Raw genomic sequence first — 17770 nt, forward strand, 5'->3', positions numbered from 1 at the left:
TTTGCAAAATTTCAGATCAAAAGCAAAAAGGATAACTTCAAATAAATAAGATTAGAAAGATATTTTTTTCCATGATAGTAAAAAAGGATAATACTATATATAATAACAACATAGTACAGACTTTGGAGCTGTCTCTGGCCCAGTTTTAGTTCCCATGGGTGGTGCTTCGTCAAGAACCCACCGTCCATTTTTTTTTTCTGTTCTGAGTAATCTGTCTGTGTTATGAGCACATCATCTATTAATTAACCTTAATTAGCAATATTGTTAATATTGTTGTTATTTTGTGTACTTAAGAAAAAGCAAAAAAGAAATGGAGATGCAAATTTATAGCTAAGAATGGCAGAAGGAATCTCCGCCAATAAAAAACTTGAAAAGTAGAGATAGGATCGAGGGTGGGCTTTAGATTAGCCGTCATGGTATATTTAAAAGTACAGACATATTTTTATTTTTATCCCATTTGCACATGAAGATTAATAATGCTATTGTTATTAGCATAAATCCTAAGTTTGTTTATGATTATGAGTTTGGGATACACCATGAGAACCTAAAACTGGACAATGGTTCCCTCCTCCTTTCCCAGTGGGACAACGAAGCCAATCCAAGCGGAATTAGTCTCTGAATGCACGTGATCAACTTTTTGCATGCCCATAATTGGAAACCGTAATGGATAGAAATAAGCATATAAAGTATAAAGCCAACATCAATCTTGACCCATTAAAATAGTTGCTTTACACTCAAAATTTTAAACAAGACAATCAGTAATATATCTGGTACCGAAGTGCAACAAAAAAAGGTAAAACTTTAAACTTAAAAAAAAAAAAAAGTAAAAGATGAAAGGCCAAGATCAAACGGCTGGTAATATTATACATTTTCTTGACTTAATGGAAAGCTTATGATTTTTTAAAGGGCATCGAGAAAAAGATGGAGAGTTCTTTCCTGTCTTGTTTGCAATCTAATATAATACTAGTGATTTTAACTTTTGTCACTGTCTAAATGGAGAGGTCCCCATTGTCCATTGAAGCATGCCTAAGCCTAATTGCTTTGCCATGGACCAAGGTCATGTCACAGCCAGAGATCAGCAAGAACCACGATCATCATCACCATCACTTTCAAGCTTTTTCTCTTTGGATTCATCAATTATGCCAGTACTAGCTTCTGCAATTAACTATACTGGCGTGGAATTAAAGTAGTCTTAAAATTAGTGGTTTACAATTAAAGTGAAGATCAACCTGTCCCATTTTCACATTTGGTTTAATCAACTAAACCCTGTCTTATCATATATATATATATATATATATCGGTATCTTTTTTACTCTTCATTTTTCTGATATGGTGTTAAGTAGAATGTCCATTCCTTGATATTTTCTTTTTATGGTATGAATGGAATATGAATTCTGATGTTTTGGTACAATTATTAATTATTCTCTGGAATCTGGTGCCACACTGTTTGAGTGTCAATCAATAAAGATGAGGAGATTTTGATGTGCATCACTTTTTTTCCTTTTGAAATTACATCATTAGTTGGTATTCATAAAAAGATAGGAAATGTAATTATTTCCTATCATAAGAAGAACGTCAGAAGACCCCTCTTCAGATGAGTTGGTCGACACTCTTTTCTTATACAGATAAAAAAAAAAAATTCCTTCCGTTGTTCCTCTACCTTTCTATCCTCACAAAGCCCCTCTTATGAATATGAACAAAAACAATCAAGAGCCCAGAACCAAATTTATACATCATTACATATATAACTCCAGCAGGTTGTAAGCAAAATAAACATAATATAACTATACAAAAAGATATTAACTGAACTATCAACAGCCACTTTAAACCGTGCGTAAACCCAACACAAAACTTTTAAAATAACACCTTGCACCAGATGGCCAAGGCTAGCATCCACAAATTAACACCGTCAATAAGAGAACCAGAAAAGGCCAGAGCTCTGAGTCACTCATCCACAAAAGGCCAGAACAACAAAGCATTATTTATAATAAAATGAAATAATATTCATATTATCTTTGATTTATTCTAATTTTAATAAACGATCATTTGTTATACTCAAAATTTATTAATTGTGACGATGTCGCGTCAAAATTTCGTGAACATATTCGAATTTGTAGAATTATTACTTGAGAAATCAATCGACTTTTATCAGTACCTTGCATTTGGGGCGAGAGTGGGGTGAGTGGATCTGAGGTCTGGCTATGCTCGAATGGAGGGTTCTGTTTGGGTTTCTGCACATGAGTGGGATGCTTCTCCAAGTTTCAATGCTCCCTCGGGGCCTGCTGTGATAATTGATGCAGGGAAAGGGCTGTTCGTTGCTTGTTGGTGTGGGGCCATTCACAGGCGCCACTGTCGGTTGCGTGCAGGTTTCATAAAAGGGTTCACTAGGGGAAGTGGATACTACTATACAACTGCTTTTGTTGGACGTCAGAGACCCTGGGTTTTGCTGCTTGTCTGTAACAGAGTAAAGATGATGTCGAAGCAATCGAGGGAGTGTCTGATCAATGATCTCGCATGACTCCAATGCTACTTATTTTTGCTGTTCAGTAGTGGTCTTCTTTTGCTCCAGGATATGTTACTAATTATAACAGTGTTTTTTAGGGAATGATCTACTCTAACTGCACAGGAAAGTTCATGTATAGCTTCGAATCTAGGTCACTTAGTTCTTGACAGATCGAAAGTGTAAGTGGCTCCTCTGCCTCATCCAAATGTCCTTTGTGTGTAGGAAACTTAGGAGCTCACCACTTGTGTTTTGGTGGAGATCATGCCACCGCGAGTCTTTGAACGTTGAAGACTAGCTCGGGCATCTCCATTCTTTCCTTTTCATTACAGGAATGAAATGATTAATTTCAAAAAAAAAAAAATATAGACAAGCAAGTTATTTTCTGCAGGTTGAAAAAGCTACCCATCACAAATATATCTGCAACTGCAAGCATACTGAAAAGAAATTTTCCCCGGTTGTTAACAGTAATGTCTTAACTCTTAATTAAGAATACTAATTAGTGAGAAATTAATTGTTTTTTGAAAAAGACTTTCCTTTTAATGCATTTTTTAAGGTCAAATCAACAAATTAAATATCAAAATACTATTTCTAAAAAGTTTAATTAATAGTAAGCTTCTAAAGTGTTTTTTTTTTTTTATTGGAAGGTGATGGTAAGCTTCTAAAGTTGCAACAGCATTTACAAAGATCTCCCAGCATTTGCAAAATGAAAACAAGTAAATAAATCCTTGTTAGAAAGTTCCAAAACCACTGATCTATGAAATTAAAACTTTGCCACCTACTTCACCTGTCATTGTAGAACCAACATTTTATATATTCCATTAATCTACTGTTAGCTGGCTTTAGTTGCAGCATGAGCATATATGCAGTGGCTTGGTAACGAACCAACTCAAATAATTAATACTCACAAAAGCACACATGACGAAATTGTTTTTCCCCCACCTCCCAATGTACACTTTGCAATGCTCCACGTCCCTGGTTTCCGGCCACTTTAGCCACGTCCCTGGTTTTGGTAATTCCATTCGTACTAAGTTAGGCATAGATACGATGAATTCTCCAGCTACCTCATGACTGGCACATGCTTCATATGTTTTATTGCTCATCAGAATAACATATACTATCTCCCTTCAAATTGGCCCCCTATAAAATACTAGAAAAAATTTCAAAAAAAGTTGGGATTTGGGATTATTTTTATTTCTTATTAAATTTTGGAAAGATGAAGCTTTAGAGGTGGGCCTGTCTCGGTTTATTTCGTTTTGTTTAAAGCTGGGTTTTATATAATAATAATCCCACTTTGTCTCACAAATATAGTTTATTTATTAAGTCCACTAATTGAAATTAACACCATCCAAGTTTTGGTTAACCTAACATACATAGGGAATGGTGATGGGTTAATTTAATTTAATTTAATTTAATTTAATGGCTAATCCTATCTGCTGTCCTTGAAAATTCCCACGAGGGAATAGGCCCATAAAATAACTCACCAAGTTCATGCCGAGAAAACCGGCCTTCGCCATCATATTTTCACACGTTTATGATGTGAATCCCCAATATCAATAGATATTTATTGGCAACACATAGACGTTGAGTCATTGGTTGAAACTCTTCAAAGGATTTTTGGTGCGTTTTTAATTGGTTTTACATTGAAATTAACAAGAGTTAAGGCTTAAGACTTCGATTCCAAATATATTTTTTTCTTCTTCGGGATTCATCTAAATCATTGAGAAAAAAATATATAAAATTGATATGTCCATTTCATACAATAAAACACTAATTTGAATTTATTTAATATTAACATCTATCATCATAATATTATTACACTCCTACGTCATTGATTATGCATGAATGTATGCCAATTTGGTAACTGATAATTTGTTTAAATCGTTGGTACCTCACTTTCTCTTGATGGGTCAAATAAAACAAAATTTATATAAGAGAGTTAGAATGGTTTACAAGGGGATACTAAAACGAACAAACCTATTGGAAATTAAACGACAAAGAACTACTCCTTGGCATAATTTCGACATATATATCTCTAACACACCATATATACCTAATCAATGTACCCAAAAAATAAAAAAAAGACATTATACCTACTCTGATGACTTCTATTGACACTAGTATTTTTTGTCTTCTAAGAGGAGATTAATCGTTAGGCGAGAGCAAGGGCGGACCCATGTTTATGGGAGTGGTGTCGCAATTAAAAAAATATTTATTTATTATATTATTTTTTTAAAATTTTTATATTTAATAATATTATGAACCCATTAATCTTATTACAATTTTGTAGGTAGTGGGAGTCAAAAGGTAGATTTTATTAAAAGATTTATATATTAATAATATTTAAATATATATATATTTTAAAATAAATATTATCAAAAGGTAGATTTATCACAAAATAATTTATATATTAATATTTAAATTCTACAGGGAAAGATAAATAAAATTTCTTTTTATAATATAAGATTTTATAAAAAAATCAAAACCTAAACCACTCTCTCTCCAAAAACTCAAGTCTTACTCTTGAGACTTACAATGATTTTATTATGTTTTTTACTTTCTCAAAACAACTCAATAAAGTTTCAATTGTAAGTAATTTTTAATACAAGTTAAATTTTTAAATATTTCATGTCTATGACGAGTGGATGAATAGTTACTTGGTGATATATTTTGAAAAAGATGTATCTAATAGTATTTCTACTAATATTTCATACAACGTTTTCAAAATATGAAAAATTAACAATTATAGTTTTTTTAGATATTTTTACTTTAAAGTATTAAATGAATGTATTGAATATGCATTTTCTTTAATTTAATGTTAAAACTTGTACTTTATGAATTTAACATATTAATTTTTTAATTATGACATTATTTAAAAAAATTCTTGAATTTATCCCTGGGCGAGAGTAAAGAATAATCTAGCAATAAAGAAGAAGGATCTGCGTGAACAGTCTTTATGTCAATAATCTTCTACAAGAAATTAATTGGCAATGTTTGAAAATGATTTGTGATAATTTTAGGAAGTGTTCGATGTTCTCATTCTTCAAAACAGATCAAAGAGAGGGAGAAAGTTTGGTTTTAAGACACTTGGTTCTATGGTTAAAGGAAAAAGGTCATTTGGAATCTCAACAGCGTTTGGCTCTAGGAACACAAAATTGGGATGATTATTACTAGATTTTATCCCTAGAAATGCCTTTTGGAGGAAACACATGGTAAAGGATAGATTCTTTAGTGAGGCAAGTGGGAGAAACGATGGATAGAGGAGGACGGGAGCTGGTCAGTCGGAAGAGGGCAATCCAAAAGCGATAGAGAATAAAAGCTATCATCATGCCCTAATTGGAGAATAAGACGAACTGATTGTCAACAAACTTGGTCAGACCCAGATTGGATATGAGGGAAAATCATTCAAGATTAGGTGTCTCGAGGACTTCCCTTGAGTGTTAACTTAAATTTAATGTAGATGAGTCAACTATAGGGAAGCTTGGACTGACGGATTGTGGAGTGTTCAAGGATTCCAATGGATCTGTTATTAGTGTTTTCTTTGGTCTTTTAGGTGTCCAAGATTCAAATTATGCCAAACTTATATATGACTAGCAAAAATATAATTTCATTATCTGCTTCTTCCTCGTTGGTAGGTATCAAAGAATTGATTGTCACATCTGATTTTAAGGTAGCGTTCTCTTCAAACTGTAATAAAATTAAAATGACACATCTTTAATAAAATTGATGATTTGAGAAATTTTATTGGAGACATTGTATTTTCGTACACATGTTGTAAACTTCAATCTAATCTTCTTATGGTTGATCAAAATATTGTACCAGTCCTTGATAGTTAATAAAACTGTTATTAATTTGAACGAAAAAAAATCATACCTACTTTTTAAGACAATCACAGCAAATCAGAAGGGAAAAAAAAACCATTTATATATATTATTCATCACTGCAATGGTGGCATTTTTATTAAAACATTAGGCTATTTTGTGAGTAGCTTATATTATATAGCTCTTAAATAGAAATTTTAGATTAAGTTCCTTTCTCAATGAAGTTCCTAAACTCGAAACAATTAATGATGTGGTTAAGAAATTCCATATATCTAAGCAATTTAGATTTGCAACAATGTTTATAAAAAGAAAAAAATAGGTTTGTATCAAATTTCTTTTTAAAAGAGAGTTTTATAAACTTGACTTTAGATGAGTTTATCTGCAATTTTGTTGGTAAAAAAAATGCTGAATACATTTATTTTTGTTGCATATGTCGTAGTCTTTCTCGGGAAAATGTCAATGACTATTAATAATTGAACTCAAAACACTGTTCTATATTTGATCAATTTGATGGCATTAATGGAAGATTCTTCTGCACCACCCGGAAGCATCTAAATATTCATTTATTCCTCCCTGGAGAAGCATATCTTAATGAAGATTATCAATTCATAGAATATAATAAATGGCATCCAATAAGAACTTATTGGATGGAAATGGGGAATTTCTTGGTGAGCAAAAGATCTTTTACTACATTAAGCAAACGCTATCTTATTCTTATAAGAAAATTTCAAAGAGAAAAGATGCAAAAAGTATTTAAATGTGGCAGGTCCAGGTGGAAGAAGTTGGAACTGTTTAGTGGCAGCTGCAACAGCTTGTGAACTCCGAAATGCAATAAGCAAAATGCTTTAACGAATAACCACATCGCTCACCACTAAATAATGGGATTTGAAACAGATATTTTGTCCTTTTATTCTAGGAAATCATCATGTAATCATAGCAAAAGATGGAGAATATATAGGATTCTCGCCCCATCAAGGCCCTTCAGCTGAATATCTTACTATACATCATCCTTGGAAGTTATGATTATGTGTCAAGATTAGAGTAGTGCACAAAAATTTAGGATACAAACAAGCAACATGTTTCATAAAGGTGCTTGAATTGTTCAATGTTCCAAAAGTAGAAAAGAGTAAGTACAAAAATTGGTTAGAAAACAAAAAAACAATCATGGATCATGAATTTGCTTATATCATGTCATAAGTTGATGGAAGATCTCATATGATCTCCTGGAGATTTCACATATCTAGAAATGAATTTCGTGTATTATTGTTGGGACGGTGCAGTGTGGTCGTAGACAAAGCAGAGAGCTTGAGATATTCTAGTATCCTTTGCACTTGTAATTAATGTGGGGAAAGATTCTGTATGTTTTCTTGTACTTTTATTATTAATCAATGATCTGTGTTTTCGGGTTATTAATCGTCATAGCATGCATTATTATTATTATTATTATTATTATAAGACATGTCAAAAGAGGCAGAAGTCTGTGACAGCTCCAGAGCTCCAATGATATTTTTGTTCATTAATTTTATGGGTGGGAGAGAGCTTAAAGGATGCTTTTGCCCAATTTAAAGCGATCTAATTAAAATGAAGCAAAGTAGCTATACAGCTTAATTATATGTCATTTCCTTTTGAGAGAGAGAGAGATAAGAGAATGATTAAAAGTCCAGCAATACAGCTTAGAATATGATGCTATGCCTGCATATATAGGATCAGTGTAAGCAACTGACTGCAATTTGGATTGACAAAAAGGAATATGCTTTACACTTAATTAAAAAAACCTGCTTTACTTTAGGAAAAAAGGAGAACCCCTCAATTTTTGTAGAAAAGAAGCTTTTAATTTGAACTCATTCCAAGAGCTTTTCTTCTAATTTTAAATTCTTTTAACCCTTTTTAACTTATAAAATTTAGAAATTTACACTGTAATCTCTGGCCTTTTAAGTGATGATCTTGATGTATTAAAATATCCAAAAAAAGAAAAAAATGGTTCCCACATTGTTAATTTTATGGATGGAAAAGCCAAAAACTATGATCATGTTTAAAAGTAACAAAGCAAACTCTTAGAAAATTCATGTATATATATTATTCAATTTCGGATATGTACGGCTTCGTGTTGTAATTATTACTGGCTATTATGCAGATATTGCCCATTAGTGGAATTGGATCTAGAGATGGAAATCTACTTCATCAAATCTTTAATAATTGTATAAAAGAAATCAATTAGTAAAATAAAAGCCGACATTAACGATATGTGTTTAAAGTAATCTCACATCACAATTGCTATACTAAACCATAAAAAAAAAAAAAAAAAAGGAAAAGAAAGGGAGCAAGAAACAAAAATATTGGCCCTCCATTAAAGGGTGGTCATAGTCATCTTTCTTGAACTTACTTCAAAAAAGGTTTATCCTTGCTCTCATGGTAATGAAAGTAACAACCACCAACACAAAGAAAACACTATCTTTAACAACCCCACGAAGAGCTTTGTGACATATAAAGTTCACTTCATGGAAAATCATCAGCAGCCATCATTTCTCTTCTTATATAAATAGATATTCAAATGCCAATAGTTTGGTAGAGGGCAAATCAAGTCTTTTTTGTGCTTCTGCTCATAGCCCTTTTTTGCTTTTCTTCTTATATCTTCTCTTGCTTGATCCCCTTCGCTTAAGAAATCTAAAAGCTTCTTTGACACTGAGGGTTCTGATCATCAGAAGGGAAAAGGAAATGGGCTCTCCAGAGAAGAATGAGACAGAGAAAGGAGAAATGGGGGAGAAGGAAATTAGAAAGCATAATGTAGGTATAATTTTCAGATATGCTGATTGGGTTGATATTTTGCTAATGGTTTTGGGTACTTTTGGAGCTATTGGGGATGGCATGTCAACAAACTGGTTAATAGTCTTTGCTGGCCGTATAATGAACAGCATGGGTTATGGTAATACCCAACAAAATAATAACAATTTCATGGAAGAGGTCGAAAAGGTTAGAACTTTGAACTGGTAGTCAACAATGTCATTCTATTATTACTTAGTACTGTTTTTGCTGCTCTTTCTGTCTCTCCATCTGTCTCTCATGTTTCCTTTTTTTTTTTTGACTTGTTAACAGTGCAGCATATACTTTACATACTTGGGATTAGCAGCAATGGTGGTGGCTTTCATGGGTAATTTGAGGAAACATTTTTTTTTTCCACATTTGTATTGCTTTCTGAGGGACAAGGGAGAGTTTGGAGTTGTACATCTTAGTACAAGTTGAATCAGTCCATTAATTTCAAACAGCAGGGATTCGAGGAAGCTAGCTAGCATCATAATAAGGAGACACTGACTTTATAACCAAAATAAAACAAGAAGCGAGCTCATTTTTCGAAACCCTAGAATGCCCTAATTTTGAAAAGCTTTAAATTAATTATAAAATATCATCGAAATAATCCTTGCATGTTAAAATATATAACAAAAGGACACTGAGACTAAATTGATGATTTTAATGCTTGCAGAAGGTTACTGTTGGAGCAAAACCAGCGAGAGGCAAGTGTTGAAGATTCGTTACAAGTATTTGGAAGCCATTCTTAGGCAAGAAGTTGGCTTCTTTGATTCACAGGAAGCAACTACTTCAGAAGTCATCAATAGCATATCTAAAGATACATCTCTCATACAAGAAGTCCTCAGCGAAAAGGTACCAATTTCATATACATACAGTATATTCTTCAGCACTTATCTTATGAATATCTATGATTCTTATTTGATACCAGCACATAATACTCAGCATTTAATGTTAGCATTTGCTAGAATTTTACACTGAAACAAATTGATTACCTTTTGAAATAAGCAACTTCCAGATCTGCTTATTATTGGTAATGGGCTTTCGTTTTCCAATTAAATCCGAGACAGTGAACTGTTCCTAACCTTATCAATTTATCATTTCTCGTTCAAATTTTCAGGTGCCAATATTTGTGATGAATTCATCTGCCTTCATCTCAGGACTTGCATTTTCCGCTTACCTTTCATGGAGGTTGGCTATAGTAGTTTTCCCAGCACTGCTTCTCCTCATCATTCCAGGAATAATTTATGGAAAGTACCTTCTCTATCTATGCAAGAAAGCTTCCAAGGAATATAGCAAAGCAAATACCATTGTGGAGCAGGCGCTGAGTTCCATTAAGACCGTTTATTCATTCACAGCTGAGAGGAGCATTGTTGAGAGATATTCAGCAATATTGGATAGGACAATAAAGCTGGGACTGAAGCAAGGCATGGCAAAAGGTTTGGCTGTGGGGAGCACAGGGGTTTCTTTTGCGATATGGGCTTTCCTTGCTTGGTATGGAAGCCATTTGGTTATGTACAAAGGAGAAAGCGGAGGAAGGATCTACGCAGCTGGCGTCTCCTTCATATTGGGCGGACTGTAAGTCAGGCGTCTCATATTTTTCTTCATTACTTCACTTTAAACATGTTAAAATTATTTACTCATATTGATTATGGACTAAGGTCTAATAAGATCAGCTCTAAAGTATGTTACATAGAATACATACGGTAAGAATAAGCATGAAAGTGCTTAAGGAATCTTCAATCAAATATTTATATGCTCCTTTCGAAACTTCTCCTTTGCATCATTTTCCTATTGTGTTCGGTAAGGGGGTAAATGAAGGAAACTTAAAATAATGGTGACAAAAGAAAAGTGAAGAGGACATTATTTTTCTTCTGTTCCATAATAAGGAAATTAGGAGAGGAAAATGGATAAATTTGCATTTTTTTCACACTTTACGAAATTAATCTTTTCATAACTGATTTGGAAAAAGCAATTATTCAACCAGAATTAACCATTTTCTAATTATATTACCTTCAATTCTTTATCTCTTGTACCAAATATCTAAAGGAATAGGATTAATTTTTTTTTTTAACATTCTCGCTTTAGTTTTCCCTTTTTTTCTTTGAAGTACCGTTCCTTTCCTATTCTCTTGCCATACACTTCTTTTACGGTAGAAGCAAAACCTAATTGGTAAATATTATAGTCTCGCGTTTATAATATTATTACTCGATTGGCAAACGAAATTAAAGCATCATTAACAACAGTCTTCCGCTTTGTCCATCTGTATGTAGTCACTAAGTGTAAAGTTTTCCTATATGTAGGTGTCTTGGAGTAGCACTTGCTGATTTGAAGTACTTCACAGAAGCCACCATTGCTGCTACGAGAATCTTTGCTAGGATTGACCGGACTCCGGAAATTGACAGTGAGGACACAAAGGGCATTGTGTTAGACACAATTCGAGGAGATATAGAATTTGATCATGTCAAATTCATATATCCTTCTCGTCCTGATTCCGTTGTTCTCAAAGATTTCAACCTCAAAGTTGAAGCAGGCAAAACTGTGGCTCTTGTTGGTGCCAGTGGAAGCGGTAAATCCACTGCAATTGCATTGGTGCAACGTTTTTATGATGCAAACGATGGAGCAGTGAAGATTGATGGGGTTGATATAAGAAGATTGCAATTAAAATGGATCAGAGGAAAAATGGGTCTTGTTAGTCAAGAACATGCATTATTTGGGACATCAATAAGGGAAAATATAATGTTTGGGAAGCTAGATGCTACGATGGATGAAGTCATGGCTGCTGCCATGGCTGCAAATGCCCATAATTTCGTAAGACAGCTTCCGGAAGGGTTTGAAACAAAGGTGAGTGTTAAGCATCAAAACTCGTGCTTAGAAAGTTTGTGAAATTTGTTATGTGTATGTTCTTTTCTTTAATCAAATCATGAAGTATTCAAGTCTAACTTCTAACATCAACAGATTGGCGAACGCGGAGCACTTTTGTCAGGAGGACAAAAGCAGCGAATTGCTATTGCCAGAGCCATTATCAAGAACCCTGTGATTCTCCTACTTGATGAAGCAACAAGTGCTCTTGACTCCGAATCAGAAACACTGGTCCAAAATGCACTTGATCAGGCCTCCATGGGAAGAACCACTCTGGTAATTAATTTGACTGCTTTCACCGGTTAATCTTAATTACTTTAATTTCTTTTCATAACGATGAAATGCCAGATTCAACTGACGAGTGATGAAAATTATATTTGTTTCTTTGAATTCTGCTTTGTGACAGAATGTGATTACATATTCTTATTAACCTCATCATTTTTCAATAGTCGATTCCTTTTGAAAAGTGCCCTTAAGGAAAGCAGTATATGATAATTTCAATTTAATCAATTTTTCTACATACTTTCCGTGCATACTTCTCTTAAAACACCCTGTCCAACATCTTTCCTCTTTATTGTTCATTGCGTTTCAGAAATAGCAAATATGAGTTGTCTTTGCTATGCTACCAAAAAAAGGTTTCCGTTTTATATTTCTTGTCCCATTTTGCTTTTGTTTTTTCTTTTTTGGCCGTGACTTTCACTTTATCAAGGTTGTGTTGGTTTGACTCAAAAAATCCAATAAAAATAATTAGTAAAATGAAACAGATGCTGTAACTAGATTAACAGGCTTAAACAAAGTGTGCTAGCTAGTGTGCAATTAGATTCAGGATTTCATTCTAGTTTAATTTCCAAAGTCCTAATCCATATGTGAGTAGGGTATTGATTGGGGTTGGAATTGACAAAACCTTATTTTCTTCCTCTAATTAACTAGAATTCCAATTTGATCAGGTTGTTGCCCACAAGCTCTCCACTATTCGAAATGCAGACCTCATTGCAGTGGTTAATAATGGTTGTATCATTGAAATGGGATCGCACAACGATCTGATAAGCATGAAGAACGGACACTATGCCCAACTTGCAAAGCTACAAAGACAATTCAGCTGCGATGACCATGAACAAAATCCTGAAACACGCCTTTCTTCTGTTGGAAGAATGAGTACAGGCAGGCTAAGCACAGCCAAATCAAGCCCAGCTCTCTTTGCCACACCAGTGCACATTGAAAGTCCAAAAAAACCAGTATCTCATCCCCCTCCTTCTTTCTCTCGCCTTCTCTCTTTAAATTCCCCTGAATGGAAGCAAGGTTTGGTTGGTAGCCTCTCTGCTATAGCTTTTGGCGCAGTCCAACCTGTCTATGCCTTAACAGTTGGTGGCATGATTTCAGCCTTTTTTGCAAAAAGCCACCAAGAAATGCAGGCTCGAATTCGTACTTATGCTTTGATATTTTCTTCACTCACCTTGTTCTCCATCATTCTGAATCTTATTCAGCATTATAATTTTGCTTATATGGGTGAGCGGCTAACCAGGAGAATCCGAAAGAGAATGCTAGAAAAAATGTTGTCCTTTGAAGCTGCTTGGTTTGATGAAGAGAAAAACTCTAGTGGAGCCTTATGTTCTAGTTTGAGCAATCAGGCTTCTATGGTTAAGACTCTTGTTGCAGACAGAATTTCATTGTTAGTTCAAACTACTTCGGCTGTCACCATCGCAATGATTATAGGACTAATTGTTGCTTGGAAGTTAGCGGTAGTCATGATTGCAGTCCAACCTCTCACAATTCTATGTTTCTACACTCGAAAAGTTCTGCTTTCTAGTATTTCAACTAATTTTGTTAAGGCACAAAATCAAAGTACTCAGATAGCGGTGGAAGCAGTCTATAATCATAAAATTGTGACTTCATTTGGGAGCATTGGTAAGGTTCTTCAACTTTTCGATAAGGCTCAAGAGGAACCAAGGAAAGAGGCAAGGAAAATATCATGGCTTGCAGGAATTGGCATGGGGTCTGCTCATTGCTTAACCTTTATGTCATGGGCTTTGGATTTCTGGTATGGAGGTAGGTTAGTTGAAAAGGGAGAGATATCAGCAGGGGATGTGTTTAAGACATTCTTTGTCTTGGTGAGCACTGGAAAGGTCATAGCTGATGCCGGAAGCATGACCTCTGATCTAGCCAAGGGCTCAACCGCAGTGGCATCTGTTTTTGAGATCCTTGACCGGCAATCCTCAATTCCAGGGTCTCAAGTAAGTAGACTGTTTCCTAGTCAACTGAATTGAAGTCCGTTTAAATTACAACATAAATTTTGCTTGAATTAATCTGTTTTACAATTGTATTAGGGAGAAGATGGCACCAGTGGAACGAAGTTGGAAAGAATTACCGGAAAGATTGAGCTGAAGAAGGTAGATTTTGCATATCCAAGCAGGCCGGAGACACTAGTTTTACGCCAATTTAGCTTGGAAGTGAAACCAGGCACTAGTGTTGGACTAGTTGGGAAAAGTGGATGTGGAAAATCAACTGTGATTGGACTAATTCAGAGATTTTATGATGTTGAAATGGGGTCCGTGAAAGTAGATGGTATCGACATAAGAGAACTTGATGTTCAATGGTACAGGAGGCAAATGGCGCTTGTCAGCCAAGAACCAGTAATTTATTCTGGCAGCATCCGGGATAACATTGTGTTTGGAAAGCTTGATGCATCTGAGAATGAAGTTGTGGAGGCAGCTAGAGCTGCAAATGCTCACGAATTTGTCTCGTAAGCTGTTTTCAGTTTCTAGCAGGCCATTGCATGAATGGCATTGTAACCTTGAAATGTGCTAATAACTCTGGTTTGCGTTGAATTTGTTGTGTAGGGCATTGAAGGACGGATACGAGACAGAATGTGGGGAAAGAGGAGTTCAATTATCAGGAGGGCAAAAACAAAGAATAGCCATTGCTAGAGCTATAATTCGGAACCCAAGAATTCTTTTACTAGATGAGGCAACCAGCGCTCTTGACGTGCAATCTGAGCAAGTTGTTCAAGAAGCATTGGATAGAACCATGGTCGGAAGGACCACAGTTGTGATAGCTCATCGGCTTAACACAATAAAAAAAGTAGACTTAATTGCTTTTGTTGCCGATGGGAAGGTGGTGGAGCGAGGCACCTACGCTCAGCTCAGGAACCACCAAGGAGCATTCTCCAAGCTTGCTAGCCTTCAAACATAATTTGTACTTGTTTACTCTTCAAGGCTGGAATATGCCGCTAGCTAGCAGTTAGACGGTGTTCCTTAGAGCTACCTAGCCACTCACTCTTGGATTAAACTTAAAAAGAGATCTCCTAGTTGTCTATAATGCAGAAAATTGCACAAAAATGGAGCTGTGAAGATATCCAAACATGGGAAATGTGTTTATAGATTCATATCAGATCGATGGTGTTTAACTTGACCCATGATATAGCAGTGATATATTGTATCATGTATAAGTAAGATTTATCAACCATTATATATATATGAACAAGTCTGTGCCATTTTAACTTTCAAAACAATTCAAACTATAAAAATAAAAAAAATGATTTTGCTCATTTTTAGCATTCATGTAACAAAAAAAAAAAAGATCATTTTTTTTAGCTTTTAAAAATTAAGTGTTTTAAAAAATAATCATCTTTTTAATTTCAAACTATTTTTAATTAAAAGAAAAAAATTTTGAACAAAATTACCCTTAATGAAAATTCCTCATATTCCAGCACAAAAAAAAATGTTATTTTTTTCAAAAAAAAAAAAATTAACACTACCACTACTTGAGAACAATGACACAAAAATGTAAAAGCTAACAACAAAATATTTAAAGTATAAAAAAAAGATGAAAAGGAAGAAAGAAAGGTCATTAATTATCATAACCATCCTCCCGTACACACAAACGAATAAATGGAGAAAAAAAAAAAGAGAAGTGGAGATACAGTTATTTTGTTTTATGATGAGTTTTTTGTTTTTCTTTTCTTTAATTGGTAGGGTTGCTCCGAAAAATTCCCAAAGCCTTGATAACTGCAAGCTTAAGGATGTACTGATGTTATGCAAATGTTGCAAAAGCTCCGACGAAGGGACCAACCCATAAAACTTAGAAAAAAAATATTGTTACATATTATGTTCAAAAAAATATTGTTACACATCATGTTTAACTCTAAAAGTTTATGTCTTATAAAATATAAAGATAGAAACTAAGTTACACGTCATATTGAAAAACAAATCGTTACGTTGAAAAAAAAAGTTAATACACATCATGTTTAAACTGTTTAACTTCAAAAGTTTATAGTCTAGTAAAATACAAAAATAAAGACCAAGTTACACAACATGTTGAAAAAAAATTGTTACACACCATATTAAAAAAAAAAAAAAGTTATTACACACCATATTTAAGTTTCAGCACTAGATGTTACAGACCAGGTCAAAGCAAAAGATATTACACGTCAAAGTCAAAACTTCAATACCAAATATTACAAGTTAAAGCCAAAGCTTCAATACCAGATGTTATATATCAAGATCAAAGTTTTAACACTAAATATTACATGCCAAAGCTTCCTTCATCCCATTGATATTACATGTCAAGGCATAAATCACTTTGTTACATGACAAAACTTGTTCTACCAGACTTGAATCGCTGAAAAACTCAACAACGATAAATCCAAGAACCTGTTATTACTCATCATGCCATGCTTTTTTATCAGTAGATCAACAATAGAGGGTTTTGTAAATACAAATTTGAAGTTCAATCTCCAGAATTACTAGGTCATGGATAAGGGATCTTGCAGCAATTGAAATAGGGTTTTTCCAAAGGTTTGAAAATTTTGTTCAACCTTCATCTTGCTTGATAAAAGCTTTTATGCGCTATGGTTCTTGGCTAGCCAATCTAATGGGGAAATTTTTTTTGTCTTCATTTTTTCCTCTTATGTTCTTTTTCAATTTTTGGAGGATCTTCACTATCAATTATTTTTTTATTTTCAATTTCTTTCATAAAAGTTGTAGGTTTTGTTTTTTTAAAAAAAAAAACTAATAAATTTAAGAATATATTGTTTTCTTTCCTGCTTTTTGTGACAAGATAACAAAAGATAAGCAAAAAGAAATGATGATGGTGATAAAATTTGAAAGAGCTTAAACACAATAGACGAATGACAGGAGAGAAAAATTGTGAGCATTTTATTTGTTTGAAATAATTTTAAAGGAATTTTGTTATGTTATGTTAAAATTGGATAAAAACAGTTAAATTTATATTGAATGCTATTTTTAAAATGTGTTTATGAAAAAAGTTATTTTTTATAATTTTTTTCATGAAAAAGTATATTCAAATGACAATATATATATATTAAAGATTGAACAAGGAAAGATTATTTCGTATATGCTCTATATGTAGTTGATCATGGGGCAGGAATAATATGCCTGATGAGATGCAAGGTCCTTCATACCTGAAAATGACAAAACCAATATTTTTATTTTTTATGCAAAGAAGAAGAGAAAAACCTCATCAAACAAGATTTTGAGAGATCCATTTACAATTATCTAAGCTTTTGCTGGTATTTGATCGAATTTGGGTCTCAGGAATAGGCCTGCTTTAGAGTTAATTGGGTTCTGTTGCGTGGACTTTTAACTTGGGTTTGGGTTCAGACTTCAGATGAAGCGTCCCGATTGCCCACATGTAAGTGCCAGCCAGCCCTTCTATTGCTTTCCATACTTAAAAAAAAAAAAAATCTCCAGGCCTTTTCGTTGCATTCTTTTATTCACTTTCTATACTTTGTTCATTTTTCGGGTCGTAAATAAAAATATATGGAGTA

The 17770-nt window shown here is 33.8% G+C and overlaps 1 protein-coding gene across 1 annotated transcript; it reads left to right on the forward strand.

Moving 5' to 3' along the window:
• Positions 1-8881: 8881 nt before the first annotated feature.
• Positions 8882-15372, forward strand: LOC18588519 (putative ABC transporter B family member 8). The gene is made up of 9 exons (XM_007012981.3): positions 8882-9291; positions 9415-9469; positions 9800-9978; positions 10244-10701; positions 11427-11967; positions 12082-12261; positions 12933-14216; positions 14310-14725; positions 14823-15372. Exons 1-9 carry the CDS (start codon positions 9037-9039, stop codon positions 15172-15174), a joined length of 3720 nt encoding a protein of 1239 aa, XP_007013043.3. The 5' UTR covers positions 8882-9036; the 3' UTR covers positions 15175-15372.
• Positions 15373-17770: the final 2398 nt, after the last annotated feature.

This window comes from Theobroma cacao, chromosome 9 (genome assembly GCF_053813885.1).
Source record: "Theobroma cacao isolate CCN51 chromosome 9, ASM5381388v1, whole genome shotgun sequence".
Lineage (NCBI taxonomy): Eukaryota > Viridiplantae > Streptophyta > Magnoliopsida > Malvales > Malvaceae > Theobroma > Theobroma cacao.